We start from the raw sequence: 20,711 nt of genomic DNA, 5'->3' as shown, positions 1-20,711 counted from the left end.
GTGGTGCAACCCGTTCTCGCACTTTCTTACATTCAATATTGACTTATTAAATACGTGCATATGTGACATACTAAACATACTAGTGTGTACTCACCTAATTGTGTGTGTGTGTGTGTGTGTCCCCATTGACCTGTGTATGTTGGCTCTGGTCTACTGTGGTGGTGACGTGCACATCATGTCCCCCCCCCGTCTCCCTCCTTTCCCCACCAGCTGGCTCCCACTCCCACCTCCTGACTCCCACTCCCACCTCCTGACTCCCACTCCCACCTCCTGACTCCCACCTCCTGACTCCCACTCCATTAATCACCTTCAGTGGTTAAGTGCCTAATAACACACTAGTCTCTATATCAGCTTCGTACCTTGTCAGAGTAGTAGACACATAAATTGTGTGTGTGTGGGTGTGTGTGGGGGGGGGGGTGTAAAGTATATGTGGAAGCTGGTCAGAATTACATTTCACCTTTGTAAATGCACATTAATGACACTATGTAAAGAACACATTGAACACTTTATGTAGGGCAGACGTAACTCTGTGTATCTATGTATTTATGTCTGTAGGTTAGCTTAGCATTTTAAAAGCACTACAATCACCTTCTGTGGTTGATTGTTCAATAAATCCCAGAACTGTATGTTTAACAGGTCTCTAACCCTGTCCATGGAGGACAGAAGAAAATGTATATATGCTGGTTAGCATTGTAAATGTATGGCCACGTCTGTGGTAGAAAATAATAATAATAATAATAATAATAAAACTCCATTATAAGGAAGCCACCCACAGTAAACCCGCGATAACATGGGGTTTACTGCATTTGTAGGCGAAATGCGATGGCTCCTTAACAACTTTCCTACCATAAATACTTTGAAAACGTGAATGGAATTCGCCTCTACAGGAATGAACTATACAATCAGGCTCTACAACCTGCTCATTTAGTTCACTAATTTCCTTACTAGTAATATTTTAAAATAAAACTTTGTCTAACATCTCCGTGGCCCAGTTGTTTCTCGTGCTCCCTGTTGTTGTTGTTAAAGATTCGCTACCTGGAACAGAAAGTTCCAAGTAGCACGGGCTATGGTGAGCCCGTAGTAAAATCTGGTGCTCCCACCCATGCCCTCTTGTTCTCCTGATATTCATTGTTAATGTCTTTTTCCCACTGTCAATTCCCCATAGTGTTTTATGTCTCTAATGTCTACTCTCACTCTTTTTTTTTCTGGCGACGTTTGGTCCTGCTCTTTCAGTCTCTCTTCATACCCTATACTTTACAATTCTGGGGCGAGCCGCGTTGTAAATTTCTGTCTTGTATATTTCCTTATTGCTTTTTGAGATGGGGGCTCCACGACAGGACAGCATACTCTAGGACTGGTCTCGTGTACACTCATCTGAATTCCTCCTAATTAGGCTCCTGAATGATGATTTGACTTTTGTCACTGTAGAGGTTTGCTGCTGATATATTGTTTATCTTGAGATGATTTCGGGGCTTTTTAGTGTCCCTGCGGCCCGGTCCTCGACCAGGCCTCCACCCCCAGGAAGCAGCCCGTGACAACTGACTAACACCCAGGTACCTATTTTACTGCTAGGTAACAGGGGCATAGGGTGAAAGAAACTCTGCCCATTGTTTCTCGCCGGCGCCTGGGATCGACCCCAGGACCACAGGATCACAGGTCCAGCGTGCTGTCCGCTCGGCCGACCGGCTCCCCTGTTTATATGTGCCTTCGGAAATAGGCAAATTAATCTAAGATCAACATGAGCATTATGATGTACCGCGCGCGTACACATGGAAGGTAACGGGAATAGTTTTGTACGACACTTGCAATTTGCCTTAAGATGGTCAAAAGCCAGTACATCAGTACACATTAGTGACATCACTTTGAAGAACTGGGGGACCAGGCTTAAACCGGTGACTCCAGGAATGTGTATAGCCATAAAGACTTGGCGCTTTCCCTTGATAATTCCTTCCTTCCTTCCATGAATGTGTTAATGTATGAGGAGATGACTCAGGCTCCTTCCCCCCCCCCCCCCTCCCGTACCTCCACCCCAATCTAGCAGAGACTACAGGGAAGTGAGGTCCAGTTCTTCATGTCCCGCCTAATAGTCTTGTTGATAAAGATTGATAAAGATTAAGCCACCCAAGAGGTGGCACGGGCATGAATAGCCCGTAATTTATAGTCTTGTTGTGTCTGTTACGTTACAATTTTATGACGAAAACAACAGCACGAGAGGATGGGGAATCATGGCACTTGATGTGGGAGCCCAGGAGCTGGTGCTCGCTGGCCACAAATAATGGGGGTGAGTGTATACAAGTGGAGCAGGCAGAGGCAGGCTGGTATATAAAGGTGGTGATGTAGGTGGGGGTGCCACATTAGCAGAGGGTGAAGGGGTCACATATCTCCCCACCTTCCCCCTCCACACCAGCTGCCAACTCCGCCACACACCCTCCCACCCACCCACCCCCACTTCTCCCCATAACTCGTGACTTACTCTCCCTCCTCCCATTTTCTCCGCTCTTAATTACTAGAGAACGAGGCGCATTTTTCACTTCTGCCAAGCAGTGGTTGGGAAGTGTGACGTCTGTGGGCGTGTTCAGTATGTTTACCTGATCACCTGGTCGGCCCACCAGAGACCTCCAAAGAAAATGGCATGCATATATTTATATATATATATATATATATATATATATATATATATATATATATATATATATATAACTGAAAACTCACACCCCAGAAGTGACTCGAACCCATACTCCCAGGAGCCACGCAACTGGTATGTACAAGACGCCTTAATCCACTTGACCATCACGACCGGACAAAATGAGGTGATAGCCGAGGCTATTTGAACCACCCCACCGCCGGCACTCGGATAGTAATCTTGGGCATAGCATTTTACCAAATCACCTCATTCTTTGGGGCACACGTGAGGAACACAAAGAATGTGTGTTCCTCACGTGTGCCCCAAAGAATGAGGTGATTTGGTAAAATGCTATGCCCAAGATTACTATCCGAGTGCCGGCGGTGGGGTGGTTCAAATAGCCTCGGCTATCACCTCATTTTGTCCGGTCGTGATGGTCAAGTGGATTAAGGCGTCTTGTACATACCAGTTGCGTGGCTCCTGGGAGTATGGGTTCGAGTCACTTCTGGGGTGTGAGTTTTCAGTTGCATATTGTCCTGGGGACCATTCAGGCTTGTTCGCATATATATATATATATATATATATATATATATATATATATATATATATATATATATATATATATATATATATATATATATATATAATATATATATGTCGTACCTAATAGCCAGAACGCACTTCTCAGCCTACTATGCAAGGCCCGATTTGCCTAATAAGCCAAGTTTTCATGAATTAATGTTTTTTAGACTACCTAACCTACCTAACCTAACCTACCTTTTTCGGCAACCTAACCCAACCTAACCTATGAAGATAGGTTAGGTTAGGTTAGGTAGGGTTGGTTAGGTTCGGTCATATATCTACGTTAATTTTAACTACAATAAAAAAAAATTGACCTCATACATAATGAAATGGGTAGCTTTATCATTTCATAAGAAAAAAATTAGAAAAAATATATTAATTCAGGAAAACTTGGCTTATTAGGCAAATCGGGCCTTGAATAGTAGGCCAAAAAGTGAGTTCTGGCTACTAGGTACGACATATATATATATATATATATATATATATATATATATATATATATATATATATATATATATATATATATATATATAATATATATATATAATATATATATATATATATATATATAATGTCGTACCTAGTAGGCAGAACGCACTTCTCAGCCTACTATGCAAGGCCCGATTTGCCTAATAAGCCAAGTTTTCATGAATTAATTGTTTTTCGACTACCTAACCTACCTAACCTAACCTAACTTTTTCGGGTACCTAACCTAGGTTAGGTAGGGTTGGTTAGGTTCGGTCATATATCTACGTTAATTTTAACTCCAATTAAAAAAAATTGACCTCATACATAATGAAATGGGTAGCTTTATCATTTCATAAGAAAAAAATTAGAGAAAATATATTAATTCAGGAAAACTTGGCTTATTAGGCAAATCGGGCCTTGCATAGTAGGCTGAGAAGTGCGTTCTGGCTACTAGGTACGACATATATATATATATATATATATATATATATATATATATATATATATATATATATATATATATATATATATATATATAAACACTGCTTCTCATAATTGTGAGGCGCCATATGGCTCGAACACATGATGAGTATTCGAGTAACATTAACCAAGCAAAACCCCGCCTCAGTTCAGAGTTCTCACGTTCAGTATGAGTCTAAAACTCATCCTATGGTCTAATTAGAATGATAAATAACATATCTACAGGACTCTCAGTTACAAACATCCTACACTACAGGACCTGCAAGCACAGTTTTAGTGCTTGCTTCACTTGTCTTTTCTATCCGGCTTGTTGAGTGGACTTGGGTTTCGTTGTGCTCCAGACTGCATGTACCCTGGGTACCTTTCCAGGGTGGCCACTAGTATTGCTCCTACACTGACAAAGATATTTTTTCTGGTGTGTTCGGGAGTTCGCTCCTCCAAGACCAGGGGCCAGATTCACGAGGCAGTTACGCAAGCACTTGCGAACCTGTCCATCTTTTCTCAGTTTTTGACGGCTTTGTTTACAATTATTAAACAGTTATTGAGCTCCGAAGCACCAGGAGGCTGTTTATAACAATAAGAACAGTTTATTGGGAAGTTTTCATGCTTGCAAACTGTTTAATAAATGTAACCAAAGCCGTCAAAGATTGAGGAACGATGTACACATTCGTAAGTACTAGCGTAACTGCTTCGTGAATCTGGCCCCAGGTCACGGGTGGCGAGCTTCGCCAAGGAATACTGAATTCACGACTCATTGACTTCCCTGTTTTGGCCCTTGGCTGGGAGCATTCAATTGGTTGTGCTAGAGTATAATGTGGCTTGCGTGTTCTTGGTACAACACGCCTCCCCCTTCATAGCAGGAAGAGAAGGGGAATCATCAGGGGGAAAGCACCAAGCCATTGCGACTATATAGCACTGGAATGAGATCAGGATAAGGATTTGGGATGGGACGGGGATAAGGAATGGTGTCCAACCACTTGGACGGACGGTCTATTGCTGTAATAGAGGGACAACAAAGAACGCGTACGGCATACATAGACACGATAAAGCACCTAAACTATTGGGATTGTCTCAAAGAAAGCTCTCCAAATGTACTCACTAGAAAGGAAACAAGAGAGATATCAAATAATATATATACATGGTAAATACTGGACGGCCAGGTCTCAAGTTTATACAGTAAAATAACAACATGCTGGAGTGAACGACATGGGAAGGAAATACAGAATAGAACCAGTGAAGAACACAGGTGTCATAGGCAATCACAGAACACTGAACATCAGAGGTCCACGGTTGTTCAGCATCCTCCCATCGAGTATAAGAAATATTGCCGGAACAAAAAGGGACGTCTTCTAGAGAAAACTGGATAGTTTTCTTCAATAAGTGTAGTTTTCTACAACCTACCACGCTGTATTGGATATGGTGGGGCCGCTCCAAGCGACAGCCTATTGGACCTAGCTCTCACAAGTCAAGCCTGGCCCCGGGCCGGGCTTGGGGAATAGAACTCCCAGAACCCAATCCAGGTACACGCTTTTATATGGACATAACAGTAAAGAACATAATTATTTGCGATACATATGCAGTACTTTGAATTTATCTGTGTTAGGTGCGGTTAACGTAGTGAAGAGTGCGTCGCGGGGCCACAAATAGCAAGGTGGCGGCCGTATGTTTGTCACCTTTGAATTGTAAACAATAAATGTTTATCCGGACCAATATGGCATTGTGCGCCGTATTTAAGTTAGCTATTTTTGTTGTTGCGCGACGAGAGGTGGTGACGACGTCCACTACGTCACCGCACGTCGTCACCGTAAGTCGACACCGCACGTCGTCACCGTACGTCGCCACAGTCGTACCATGCGGCGCCATAAGTAGGTGTTCTGTTCCTGAAACGTGGACTAGAGAGGAATTACTACAGTAAGGTCACCACCACCGTTCTCGGAAATGCTGCGTGGTTGTATGGAATTCATGATAAATATTTGTCGTATAGTTTGGCCACTTGAGGGATTTATCCTATCAACAAAAGGCCAAAATCGCGTTAATCAACTCGCCAAATCTGCTGTTTATGAATGGAAAGCACTACACACAACTGATATGTTGTTGAAGATTCGCTACCTGAAACAAAAAAGTTCCAGGTAACACGGGCTATGGTGAGCCCGTAGTGTCTTATATATAAAGCATATATTTGACTCGAACAGGGCTTAGTTCCCGTCCTTGACTTGAATCTCATCTATAAATGCATCATCCACGTATTGCAAATACTAATAATTACTAACAGAACCTAACCAAACGTAAGTTAGGCCTATTATAATACATTCTAGCATTTATAATATTATATTTGAGAAAATACAAATTTTGAATACGCAGTACGTTAAAATTGACAAATGCGCCATATTGGGTCGACCGCCGGTTGGAGGAGCCTAGCATGCGGCCAGGTTCGTTGTGAGGACCCGGAGGACTGCATTATCCACTGGACTTGTGTCGGCCAACCACATCACAGTCACTCAAAAATAGCATCAACAAAACATGAGACTAGGCCACGCGGACTTGTTAAGAACATCAACAGAGGCTAGGCCACGCGGACGTGCCTCTCTTTCACATTAGTTTATCACACTAAACATTTTGGTTGTAGGTAAATATTTCTTGATTTGGGTCCAAATGGCCAATTCCAAGTTTTAAATAAAATGGAGCAGTTTAAAGGCCCTCAAAGACTTGATACCTTCACTGAAAGATTGACTTCTTTAACTGGCAAAATCAAATTGTTTCAAAATTTACAGCACAACTGTTATTGAAGTTACATTTATTTTAATTCGTGTGTGCGTGCTGTAATTCATTACCTTACGTTAATTTCATAATCGGACCATTTTTCCCATTTGCTACAAATATTATATTAATAGGTGAAATGGTGAATCGACAAATAAGCCACAGCGATTCCATTGTCATAAAAGTTCGTTTCGGGAAGTCACTTAACCAGCCGTGCTCAGTGTGGACCCTTCCAACGTTGAAACTGTTAACTAATACAATAAATGCCTGTTGTTGTTGTTGTTGTTGTTGTTTTGGGGGGGAGGCCCTTGGTGTAACCAAGGCGATGTTGTACACAACCTCATTCTCGTACTTGTCTATCAATACTTGCCTTTTAGTGTCTTAAGTATACATGCCTATGCATGCTTTCCTGTATGCATTCTTGATGGTGCTAGATCAAAAGCATTGCAATCAATCTTTTTAATTTTGAAATGATATGCTTTAAAATTGTAATCATTTTTATTAGTGAAAGGTAAAGGAAATTACTGCACTTTGTGCTGTTTTTTTTGTTTGACTGGTAAAATTGTTACTACGCATCTGGGGTACATGACATTCCTCTTAGAATGATATTTTTGTCCAATGGCAGAGACGCAAGTCGTAGTAGTAGTTCCATTCATTCATGGTGTAGATGATTGTTTACGTCTGCGTTTATGCAACAACCCTAGACTTATTTATTTATTTATTTATTTATATATACAAGAAGGTACATTGGGATTGTGAGGATACATAGTATAGTAATTACAATCTTGTAAAGCCACTAGTACGCGCAGCGTTTCGGGCAGAAACGCTGCGTTTTATTCGTAAACTATATGAATTGTTATGTAGTGAATCAAGAGTTAGCTATGTGATGCTAATAAATGCTACAGCTAAAAGGTTTCAAGCTCTATAATTAGTAATAGTAAATAATCTCCTCCCATATGACTGAAAACGTTAACTATATTTTTATTAACGATTGTTGCGAAATAACTTAGGGAATAATTCATTGGTCTGCCAAACATTTCAATGAAATGGGAAATTATAACATTACAAACTTCAACTATCGGGCCTGAATAAAGATGTTCATTTTCGATTATTCAACGGCGAAGCTTAATTTTGTACTGAGAGAGGAAGGCGTCGTGCATGTGAGGTAGGTCGGCAGGAGTTTATAGCCAGGCATATGACATAGGCGCTCAGGGGCGGCTTGCCGGCTTCTATATCCGTACCAAGGTGGCTGGTGCTAGTGATTGATTCTTGTTTTGCTTGGCACTTAAGTTAGGCGGTTGTGATTGGGGGATCTGTACTTGGCGTACTTAGACAAACTTTACTGATTCCCGGTGAATATGTAGGATGGTGCAAGTTATGTAGATATTGTGGGAATTGGTGGCGGAAGAGGGCAGGTCACTTTATTTTTAACAAACAAGTAATAAATGTATTATCTGTGGAAAGTTAGCTGTTAAAGTCTAGAGGCTACGGCTGTAGATAAGTAATGCAAGACTGGGTTAATGGTCGAGGTTTGTTCAGGTTAATGCGCACGAGTGGTGATTGGTGGTGGTGCCAGAAAGGTTGGTGATGATGGAGGGTTATGGGGCTTGGCGGACGTTTCTCCCTGCACATGATGCCAGGGTTTCTCATGGGCCGGATGCAAGTTTGGCACCTTTGTAGGCCACATGGCACAACCACTACCACCCGCACTCATGTCATCACGTGAGGCAAGGTGGGCCCCTTGGGCAGAAATGGCGTGGAGGATTTAAGGGGAGATTTGCTGCGCATGGTGGTGGGTAGAGGCGAAGATGTGGGACGAGAGGGTTGAGATCAGAACACCAAGTATTGATGTGTAATACAATACCGATTTGTTTGGCTGATAGTGTATTTTTTTGTTTACAATGCCATGCACAAATATAATTTACAATTGGTTTTGGGATGGAGGGGTGTGAGCTGTGAGGTAGTACAGTATTAATAGGCCGATATCCTAGCTATGCCATTGTTCCATCTGATCACAGCTGATGCTTATTGTGCTTCAAGACCGTAACATTAGTTTTATTCCATTAATAAGAACATAAGAACAAAGGCAACTGCAGAAGGCCTATTGGCCCATACGAGGCAGCTCCTAATTATAACCACCCAATCCCACTCTTATACATGTCCAACCCACGCTTGAAACAATCAAGGGACCCCACCTTCATCACGCCATGTGGCAACTGGTTCCACAAATCAACAATTCTGTTGCCGAACCAGTATTTACCCAGGGCTTTCCGAAATCTAAACTTGTCCAGTTTATTATATTTTATTATGTGTTGCAATATGTTAATATTAACATAAATAACTACTATTAATTAACATAAATGACAGTACTACCGGGACAAGAGGGTCCCAGTAGTACAGTCGGGTTCGTTCTCGACGTACAATCGAGAATTCCGGGCGGTACAGAAATGGTTGGGCACATTTCCTTTCACCTAATGCCTTTGTTCACCTAGCAGCAAGTAGGTACTCAGGAGTTAGTCAGCTTGTTGTGGGGTTGCATCCTGGGCGGGGTATGTAGTGTATGAATACACACTGGCTTCCTGTCCCCCCCCCCCCCCCCCACGGGGGAGACATCTCCCGTCACGTAGGGTGCAGTTGCACCTCCACAGATCTCCAGTATCAGCTAATGATACTGGTAATGGCTCCAAAGGGCCACCACTTACGGGCTATTCATGCCCGTGCCACCTCTTGGGTGGCTTAATCTTTATCAGTCAATCATCTGTCCCCCGACACTGAAATATTATGAAGTAATACTTGGACAAACATCTAATATCAGGAGGAGAGTTTGGAACCATGATCACAAACGCAGGAACACGGTGCTGTCATTCAAGGCTGAAATATCAAAGAGAGGCTGCAAATAATAGATATATGAAAGAATGTAAGCGCATACTTTCAAGGTCATTTTTTTTGTATATCAACAAATCACACGAGGCGAAATGAGCACATTTATGCCAGATTCTGACCATTTCACCACCGTACACTGTACTATTAGCATTAAACTATATAACAAATTTTTCGTTCATTTTAAGTTTTCCAAGTCGTCCCGTAGGAATTCATGTTTCATAAGCAAATTTGTTAATGTTGCTCATGAATTCTGTTTTAAGTTATTTATGTACTGGATACAGCTCATCCTCCTGTTTAGGTAGTGCTTACAGTAACGATGAGGACTATTGTATATATATTGACATAAAATGCAATTAGATAGAAATCGGTAAATACTATTGAATTCGCACAAACCGGAAGAGGTTTTGTATATATGTTGCAAATACAAAATTCTAAATTCTACTATCTAATTGCCTTTTATGTCAATATATGTACGATGATCCACATACCTTGAGGCTACCTTGAGGTGCTTCCGGGGCTTAGTGTCCCCGCGGCTTGGTCGTTGACCAGGCCTCCTGGTTGCTGGACTGATCAACCAGGCTGTTAGACGCGGCTGCTCGCACATAGTTACAAAAAAGTAACTAAACAGGAGGACAAGGTGCTGGATATGGTAAACAGCAGAAGTCCCAGGGCAGCAGAGGCCTTGGGCACTGCACTAGCAGCAGTATCCCTCTGAAACTTAACCTATTTATGCTGACCTTTATCTTTCCTTTGAAATAACCATGCCATAATCCAGATATTCTCTCTTGTACCATGCTCCCCCCTTCCTCTTTCCTTATCTCGTGATATATAACATCAAACTTTTGATGTCACTATCTTATACTTGTTCATGGAATTTATGGGTTTTATTTTTCCTTTCAGTTTTGTGCCATTGTGACGACAGTGCTGAGTGTTGGTGCCGTAGTTGGGCACTTAGTCCCTGGGGCTGTGCTGGTGTATATATTGCTCATGGTGGCAATGACAGGACCCGGGGTCGTCATCCATATCCTTCCAGATTCCTTTTATGAACGACTCAACAAAATTCGTGTTGCTCTTCGAGGAGATGTCTCTGGCATGGGTGAATACATTTTGTATATACAATACAGTACAGTATGTTGAATAACATTCGGTGGATAGGTGGCTTCTAATTCAGTACATTTATTGACAACTATGGTGTGGAACTATTAAAGTATAATTTGTACTGAATGATTGCTTTCTTTCATTCTAGTGATGGATAAACTTGCCAGAAATTCTGAAATTGGAGATTTCTAGACTGGATATTACCGGTAATTTCATGAAAATTCTGATTAAACAGTGCCATGATTAAAATCTTATACAGTATATATATATATAGAGATGAGTCGGCTTCAAGGTAAGTAGAAAATTGTGGGAACTGATGTCTGAGAAACACCAGAACTGATTTAATTCACTCCATTACAGTACATCAAAAATATTTTCATTTATATATCACTCCATTGTGATTTCATGGCGATCTGGTGTGGGCTGTAAGAGTGTGAACGCCATTACTGTAGGCCAGAGTGTGGTCTCTATTGCCTCAAAATATTTTAATTATAATATATATATATATAATATACACACATATACAGTATACTGTATATACTGTACAGTACTGTATATATAATCAAATGATCAGGTTAACTTTGGTATGGCAAAGAGAATGTCAAGGCTAAATCAAAATTTGAATTGATACAGGTAATTTTATTATGCAGAAACTTCGAATGTGTCCCTCGACAGTGATATATCCGAGTTCATGCCAGAACTTCAATCTCTTGAGGCTCAAGCTGCTTTAGATGTGCCTCTTACGAGTCAGGACCCTCCAGAAGTGGAAGAAATGCTAGAAGAAGCTGAACTGCACAGTGAGGCCTCACAAGAAGGTTTAGCAAGAAAGAGATCAAGTAAAGGCAGCAAGCAAGCAACCAGCCAAGGACTTCCTTTTGCTACTGGAGGTAAAGTTTTTTTTGTATATACTGTACTTCATATTTGCGTATAGGTTTCTACACAAATTAAATATAAACTGATCAAAAGCAATCTTCAGTATTGGGTATTTAAATCCAAGTCAATCTATATCCACAATGCCTCTTTACTTAATCAAACTTTTTATCTTTGATGAGGTGGCAGCTTTGTAGATCTTTCCCAAACCTTTAAAATGCCCTTAAGTATTGAACTCTTGAAAGATCAGTAGAGGCTTTTGATTAAGAATTCTACATGTTAATCTTTCTACCATAAAGTGAAGCAGTTAACTCATGCATACTTCCATTAAAAAAAAATGTATAAAAATTACATTGTGCTCAGCCAGCCCATAATAGTGAGAAAGTAATTGATGATTAAACATGAAAGAATATGCAAAACTACCACATGGGTAAGGGATTGTGAAATAAACACAGTGAAGGCCATGAGTAGTCAGAGAGAACCATCAGTGGAGCAAAGTGGTGTTTAATTGTTCTGTTTGTATTTCTACCCACAATTTATTACCTAACTGAAAATGGATTTTGTAAATTACTTGCAGGCAGCCCTCAATTCATATTGGGGATACGTTCCTGCAGAAACCTCACTAATCAATTTTAATGGTATAGAAATAAGAATAATAGAAATAACGGTATAGAAAATATAGATATGTTCTAGAGTCCTCCGAAGTTCACTTTGTTCAATCTTTGATTTTCTCGGCAGGCCGTCAGTAGTCGAGTGGTGTACTGTACCACCAGACATAAGGTGCATAAAACTTCAGTACTATGCCTCTGGACTGCCTCTTTGCCTCTGGACTTGTGCAAGCCTACCATACACCAAAACCAGAATCTGCTGCACTCATAGAAGCAAGGGGAGCATTGGGATTTAAGAATAATAATTATTAAATCCCCGTGCTCCCCCCTTGCTTCTATGAGTGCAGCAGATTCTAGTTCTGGTGTATGGCAGGCTTGCACAAGAGGCTTTTGTTTGCTTGCACTAATTTGTAGCATTAGCCAAGAAATTATATGAGAACCTTCAAATTCATTGATGCCACAACAATATTTTTACCTTTCAAATAACTTAAAACTTGTATCGAACACCCCCCCCCCCCTTTCCCCTAGTTTGAACTACTGATCCTTCCCAGGATGAAACCCCTCAATGGTTGCCTAACTCTTGGGTACCTATTTACTGCTAGGTGAATAGAGGCATTAGGTGAAAAAATGTGCCCTACCATGTGTCCTGACTGGGAACCTAACCCAAAATCCTCAGTTGTGAGTTGAGAATGAAGCCAACTGTTGCACCGTGTTGGAGAAAACTGTGTGCACAACAGAGGCCCATGACTCTGGAACCTCCTTACACCAAATGTAGGAAATATTGCCAGAACAAAAATGGATGTTTTTAGGAGGGACTTAGACCAATCCTTGCAGGAAGTCCTGGATCTGCCAGGTTGTGACGAACATCGGGTCACTACAGGCAACAGCCAACAGATCAAGCTACCACCAGTAGTAAGTTTCAAGAACTCTTTTAACTGACTACTGGTACAGATAAACAGGAACCTTGCTTGAGCAGCTGCGTGACTCGGTTTAGAAAATAGATTTTCTTAATTATTCAAGTCCTATTTCTGAGCTATTTTTCTAATCCACTTTGTTAAATAAGGGTTATTAAATGGAAGAAGAAACCAAAATAGGACCAAAGTTCACCTGGGCTATATGCTGTTACAGGTCATATTAAGAAGCAGAAAGACAAAATTAGGAAGTTCCTTGCTACAAGTAAGAGTGGAGCATTAGTTAATAGAAAACAAAAAGAGTACCACAAATAGGAAATTAGATGGGGGAGAATAAGGAACTGCTATTCAGGAGTTTAAATACATTTGGTATAGTGATTAACTAAAAATTTGTGCAAGTGAAGTTCAAGAGTAAAGTGTGAGCCAGTGGAAAGTGGAAAGTGGCTGGTGCAATGATATCCCTGGTTAGTCATATTACTACCAATAATAATTGGTAGTAATACTGACAATATGAAAAGATGTGGCTAGAGGGTTACATGAATAGGTTACATGGCATGTGCATTACTGCTCTGATTCTAGTTCAACAGAACTAGAATCAGAGCAGTAAAGATAGACACCATGAGGTGATGGGAGGATAGATGGAATAAGGCTTGATAATGTTGTGGAAAGATTTGGAGTGTGAAAGTCATTGAACTGTCAGTGACTTTCCTCAGTCAATTGAATGAGGAAATTATTGTACAGTCATATTGAAAGAGTGGATGTAAAGAAGGGTAAAAAGAATATTCAAGTGAATTTTGAGAGAAGACAAGGAAAGTAAAAAAAAAGATGTACAAATGCTTCCCTACCTCATGACAGCAGAAATTTAACAAGTTATGATGATGGTGGTGCTTTAAGCTAATCACTTATATATTTATAATTTGGATTTTTTTTTTTTTTACAGAGGATGGCAGTACTACGTATTTTACCAGTGGACTTCCCGAAGATTTCCCATCATATGACCATGATAGTGTTGAAGATCTGGATGGACCTGATTTAGATCTACCAGATCTTTCACATCCAGTACCTGAACCTAGTCAAAACAGGCAAGGGGCAGGAGGTGATCGCTATCAAATGGAATTTGTGTCTTCTCATTTTGGAGGCAGTAGTGATGAAGAGGATGATTTCATTGAAGGTCTCACATTTGAAGAACGAAGTCAGATAAGACCTGAATATCGATACCCACAAAGTTCTGCAGTTAATGAACCCCAACCTGCATCTACAATGGCTCCTATAAGCCAGCTTATGAGTAGTGTAATAGCTCAAAATGCAGGTAACGTTTTGTCTGTTTTAGGGCAAAATCTAGTTACTTCTGTGATAGGGCATTCTGTATCCAGTGCTCAAAGTGCACCCTCAACTAGCCAACAGCAGCCCAGACGACAACAGCAGCCACCTGCTAGAATGACAAGGTCACTTGATCCAAACCAACAATCAACTACAGACTTGGAAGAAGATTTTGAACTTATTTCAGATGATGAATTTCAGTGACAGTATTCACTTGAAGACAGGCGCCAACAACTGCGATTAAAAATAGTCAGTGCTTGAAACCCTACATTTGGACAAAATACTGTACTTCTTTGCAAGTCATGAAAAACCAAATAATTTGTTCAACAACATAAAGATCATGCATCAGTAACTGTACAATAAAATTATAAAATTCTCATATCAAAGTTAAGGCTGCCTTAATTCATATTTCTCAATAAATTGCCTTTTTTGCAATGTCCATTAAAACTGTGACAAGTTTGGTAGTGGTGCAGCATTGAGGAGAATGAAGTGGAGTCTTGTGGGGTATCATCCTTTAGCATAGATTGTGGTTTAACTTGATAAAGTGTAGTGCAGATATTGTGTGTGTGTGTGTGTTAATATTTTACATGGTAAACATTTAGGGAAACAAGCATTGAATAGGTGTTCACTACCCACATTGCATAGTATTATTTCCTATACCTTTTAGATCTCATTTGGGAAATGAATGTCCCTGTGCTTTACTGAAGTGCCCCAGTATATTCTAACACAGACTTGGGTATTATGTTTTGTTTGAAAAATGTGATAGCCAATTCAAACAAATAACAAACTAAGTGAAGGGACGACGACGTTTCGGTCCATCCTGGACCATTCTCAAGTCGATTGTGGAATGGTCACAATCGACTTGAGAATGGTCCAGGACGGACCGAAACGTCGTCGTCCCTTCACTTTCTAGTGTGTGGTCTGGTCAACATACTTCAGCCACGTTATTGTGACTCATTGCCTGCAAATAACGAATTAGATTTCAATTCACATGCAGAAATCAGTGGCATTAGCATAGTGCATGATTTCGTGCTTGTGTACTTTTTTTTATTTGGAGCTAGTCAGCACATACAGTACAGTAGTACCAAATCATTTGTACAAGTTTATCATTTATTGTAAAAAATTGTAAAACTTGGTTGGTGTTGAGAGTGTAGCCTCAGCTACATTATACAATAAATTGCTCCACAAGTGATATTTATTTACATTTTTTTGTTTACTTTATTTAAGCAGAACTATCACCATTATTTTTCAGTAGCTCATATCTCTTTTTATTTTTATTAAAGCTTTTATCAAGAACATATATACTGTGTATATATTTATATATATTCACAGTATTTATATATATTTGTTATATTGTAATATATTATGTCAGTGTTCAGCAACAGGTTACAATCCATTTCATGGTTAAAGTTAAACATACATGATGCATTATTAGGGAAGTCTTATCATACATTATACTGAATTCTGTTTTATCTTCCATTATTCTTTTTATTAAGGTATTTAAATGGAGTCATTGCATATAACAAAGTGCATAATATTTGACTTGTGGCTGTTGTATTACTGGATATGGTTTAGTTACTGTATTACCACAGTATACTGTGTCTATTGTATTATCAGGTATGTGTGGCTACTGTATTGCTAGGTATGTATGGCTACTGTATTGTATTAAAGGGTATGTAATAATGAATTAATATTTTTATAAAGAATTCTACTGCTTTCAGTGATAAAATTATACAGTATTGTGTATTAAAATTATAAAAATCCATCAAAGTAAATTAATTTTGGTTTAAAATTATTAATGTTTATTATAAATTTGAATCAAACAATCACACTCTCTTCTTTCTCGACCTTGCTTTCGTCGATATCACTTTCTTTCTTTCTTTCTGCTTTGTTTCTTCTCTCTCTCTCTCTTCTCACTCTCTCTCTTCTCACTCTCTCTCTTCTCTCTTTCTCTTACTCTCTTTTTCTCTCTCTCGTTCTTTCTCACTGTCTGTCTTTCTTTCTAGTGGGGGGCACATAAATGCTCAGAACAATCTTTTGCAAACTAAAATCAGACAACACGGCTTACAGAGCGTCAGGAGCAACACATAATATCTGGGTGCTAGTGTTGGAGTGAGCTCTGCAAGTGATGTTCCCAATGCCATAAATATACAGAAGTCCATAATACAAGGTGGAAAGTGGAGTTTAAGAAAAACCTATAAATTAGTGTATGGAGTAACATGAGAAATTGCAATTAATGTGAATAAATGACACATTATCAGATGTGGAATAGGAGATAATAGGCCACACAATCTACATATTATGTGGAAAAGTTTTAAAGAATTCTGATAAAGAGATTTAGGGGTCGAAAGCTGTCACCCAAGATCCACATAAATAACATTGTCGTGGAGTGTGTGTGCTACTCTTTAGAACGTTAAAATTGCTTTTAAATTCGTGGATGAAGAAATACTAAAGAAATGGTTCACAACCTTTGTATGCTGCCCATATCTCAAGAAACACATCAGTAAATTGGAAAAGGTGCAAAGACATGTAACTAAATGGCTTGGTTACAAATGTTGAATATACCATAGCTTGAAGACATAAGAAAAATAACGTGATATGATCACTACACACAAAATAGTAACAGGAATCTACAAAATTAATAAAGAAGATCTTTTGTAAACTGCAACTTCACAACCAATGTACATAGGTTCAACCTAAAGAAACAAAACAAAAAATAACACATTAAAATTTAGCTTTTATAAACAAAGGGCAGACAGTTGGAACAAGTTAAGTGAGAAAGTGGTAGAGGCTAAAAATATCAGTAGTTTCAGATCATGATGATACAAAGAGTACTGGGAAGACGGGACACCACGAGCGTAGCTCTCATCCTGTAACTACACTTAGGTAATTACACTTACAATTACACCCTAACATGTTTTGCACACATTCACAGTCTTTGAAGTTGATTGAATAAATGGCATGTTATGGCTGATCTTTTTACTAATCCTTTTAAGAAGTTGATGTTTCTGCAAGAGTGATGTTAAATTACTAGTGAATGAACTACATATGTTTCAGATACAGTGGGAAATACTTCCTTGTAAATTGAAATTCCTTTAATTTGTATATTTTGTAATTTGTATTGAAAACAGTCCAGTACATGTAATTGCCTGATGATATATGAATATCAAACAAAAGTATTTAATTAGCACCCTGTGCATCTTAGTATATTAAGTTGCATTCATTACAATGGTAACACAGTTTTAAGGTGTTTGTATTGGAGGAACTCATTTGCAGTAACTGTGTTACAGACACATGCAGCTGGTTATGCAGAACATTCTCACTATTTGACGTCTCAAATTTGAATTGTTTTTTTCCATGACCAGTACCATTGAGGTATTTTTTATTGTCGCCAAAGTCCCAGATTTTTTACATAGTCAATCGCAGCCAAATTTTGCAGTGCAGTAAGTGTGAAGAGAGGTTGGATTATGATAAGGATTTGGAGGGGGGGTGATTATCAGAAGAAAGCACTAAGCTATTATGACTATATAGCATTTGGAAGGGATACGAGGATAAGGATAGTATGGAGGGAAGGAATAATGTCCAACCACTTGGACAGTCGGGAATTGAATCGTAGATCTGCAGGAAGTGAGAACGTCACTCTACCGTCCAGACCAAGAGGTTTAGCAATAAGGATGGATGGTGTAATGAAATGTCCCGAGATACATGCCAGATAGATTTTTTTTTTTTTTTTTTTAGAAATCATGTTTTTAGAATTTTGTAAAAATCTCATCAGTTTCATTTTTTAAAAGATATTGTGGTACTTTTCTTTTAAGCCATGTTCTTGGCCCTAATGAAGGCAAGAACTTGTATTATATAATTTATGAGTTCAAGCATCAAAACCTTATTGTTTCTGTTTACAACCAAGTATGTTATGAACTCAAACATTAATAATATATTCTCCTAAACACATGTAACTGTGTTGTAGAGAATATTCAATGTGAATGAAGTAAATTTCTTTTCTTTTTGACAAAAATGACTACAGTATGCATTTTGCAAGTGCAATCCATCAATTATGAGACTGTGGGTGGGGTACTAGTTCATCATACCTTATACCTTATAATTTTTATGCCTAGTACATTACATTAATTATTATACCTAAGACATGTATCTTAGGCATAATAATTATGTCCTTGTGCACATAATATTTATGTACCTGTGTGTAATTTAGCCACTACTGTGCGGCTTTTAAACCCCTGCACTGTGTTTGTCGAGATGTCTCAGTTGACGGGTGGTGCAGTCACTGAGAAAACTTATTTGTAGGCACAGTAGAATGATTTAAAACTTCTGTAGGTACACAGGGCTCACATCCTATTCCTCAGGAATTCCATAAACTGATGCCATCTTGAACAAAAGTTGTCTGCATCTCTCCTGGCTGTGAGAGCCTCGGTGCTGCCAGAGTGACCAAGGCTGGTGCAGGCAGCAGCAGCTTGCAGCACAGCTGTGTAGGTCGGGGGCCACACCACCACTTATTAATGGCTAATAAAATAAATAACTGGAATTAATTTTGTGAAAATAGTGTCATAGATGATCCTGACCGTAATAAAATCTATGTACAAGGTTCCGATATTGGGAAACACAATGGTAGTTACGATGATCGTGGGAGGCAGACATTCACAGCACACAGCCGAGGCATCGTGCCTCTTATGTGCAACACAGAGTTGTCATATTCAACTGCCATGCAATACAGTGGTTACACGCACCATGACAATTTCGTGCTGCGTGCAACAAGAATTATTCCCCCCCACCCCCCCCAAAAAAAAAATTCTTTCTAACATTGTTAAAAATCATTTCCTGATTATAGGAACTAAAAAAAAATTGTATGTGGCTGACTTTGACCATGATGGAGCGATGAAGTTTCACAATTCAAAGGCATTGAGGGAGTAGTTGACCTGTGGTGCTTGCTCCGGCCCCATTATGGGGTGAGAGTTGCTGCAAAAGATATATGTTCATATTTATTTCAATGTCTGAATGGTATTTTCTTAGTTTGTTTAAGTAATATTATTCAATAATGTAATTTGAGAAATTTATATAACACAATGTGTGGAACATTACTAAGGTAAAAAATATGGTGCATACATTAGTGACACAAATATTATATTCTTAGAACAATAAAACTGTGATTTTGTTGTTATTACACAGTATAACTATCTACATTTCATGCACTATTATGAACCACTAAACATTTCTGGTGAGTGTAATAATCTTATAAACGGTTATCAGAGTATGTCCTAGTCACGTATTATAGCAAAGTTGTAATTGGAATGAAGGTGTAACAGCACACAGTGATTATACTCTCTAGTATTCTTATTTTAAATGTTTTTACAATGGTTTTTTTCAATTGTCATGATGTCTTGGGCTGTCAATAATTTTTGTTTCACAGAACACGTAAAATATTTGTATTCATAGATACAGTACTGTATATTCATGTCACTAATATTAGTTAAAATAATATATCTGAACACCGAACCATGCTGTTTTTATTGTTATTACACTATATACATATGTTATATATAACTATTTACATTTTATGTACATCATAATGAACCACTTAGTTGGTATGGTGAGCCCAAACAACGCATAGCATCAATACCCTAGTTAGCTGATGACACCACCTGACTCGATAAAATGTCTCCAATATGATACACACATTGCTGCTATTATTATAAGAATCCTGGTCACTAAATCCTGAATATGAATCATTTTCCTCAAGTTTATTTTGGAGGGAAGCACGAGGTCGTTTTCATGATGCGTTGATTCGCGAAACAATGGCCTCATGTTGTGAACATCATAACTAGCAATGTGTTCACTGATATATAAACCTTGTACATGGTCTTTATCACAGTCAGGATCATCTATGATAGTATCATCACAAAATAATTACAGTTACTTGTTTTATTCATGATTAGTGGTGCTGTGGCCCTGAGCTGCATGACGGTACTGCGAGCTGCTGCTGCATGTCCCACCCTTAGTCACTCATTCAATACTAAGGCTCTTGCTGCCAAGAGGGATGCAGACAATTTTTTTCAAGCTAGCATCTGTACATTAAAGGCCTGAAGAACAGGATGTGAG

General features: G+C 39.1%; 1 protein-coding gene across 1 annotated transcript in view; it reads left to right on the top strand.

Moving 5' to 3' along the window:
- LOC123773006 (reticulophagy regulator 3) overlaps positions 1-17,569 on the top strand; it is a gene marked incomplete at its 5' end in the record, with an annotated part of 67,675 nt that extends 50,106 nt beyond the window's left edge. Inside the window, 3 exon segments of the mRNA XM_045766473.2 lie at positions 10,694-10,889; positions 11,542-11,778; positions 14,221-17,569. Of these exon segments, the coding sequence (XP_045622429.1) occupies positions 10,694-10,889; positions 11,542-11,778; positions 14,221-14,804 (1,017 nt within the window).
- Positions 17,570-20,711: the final 3,142 nt, after the last annotated feature.

The sequence above is a fragment of the Procambarus clarkii genome, chromosome 81 (genome assembly GCF_040958095.1).
Source record: "Procambarus clarkii isolate CNS0578487 chromosome 81, FALCON_Pclarkii_2.0, whole genome shotgun sequence".
Lineage (NCBI taxonomy): Eukaryota > Metazoa > Arthropoda > Malacostraca > Decapoda > Cambaridae > Procambarus > Procambarus clarkii.
This window is presented reverse-complemented; position numbering and strand designations above follow the sequence as displayed.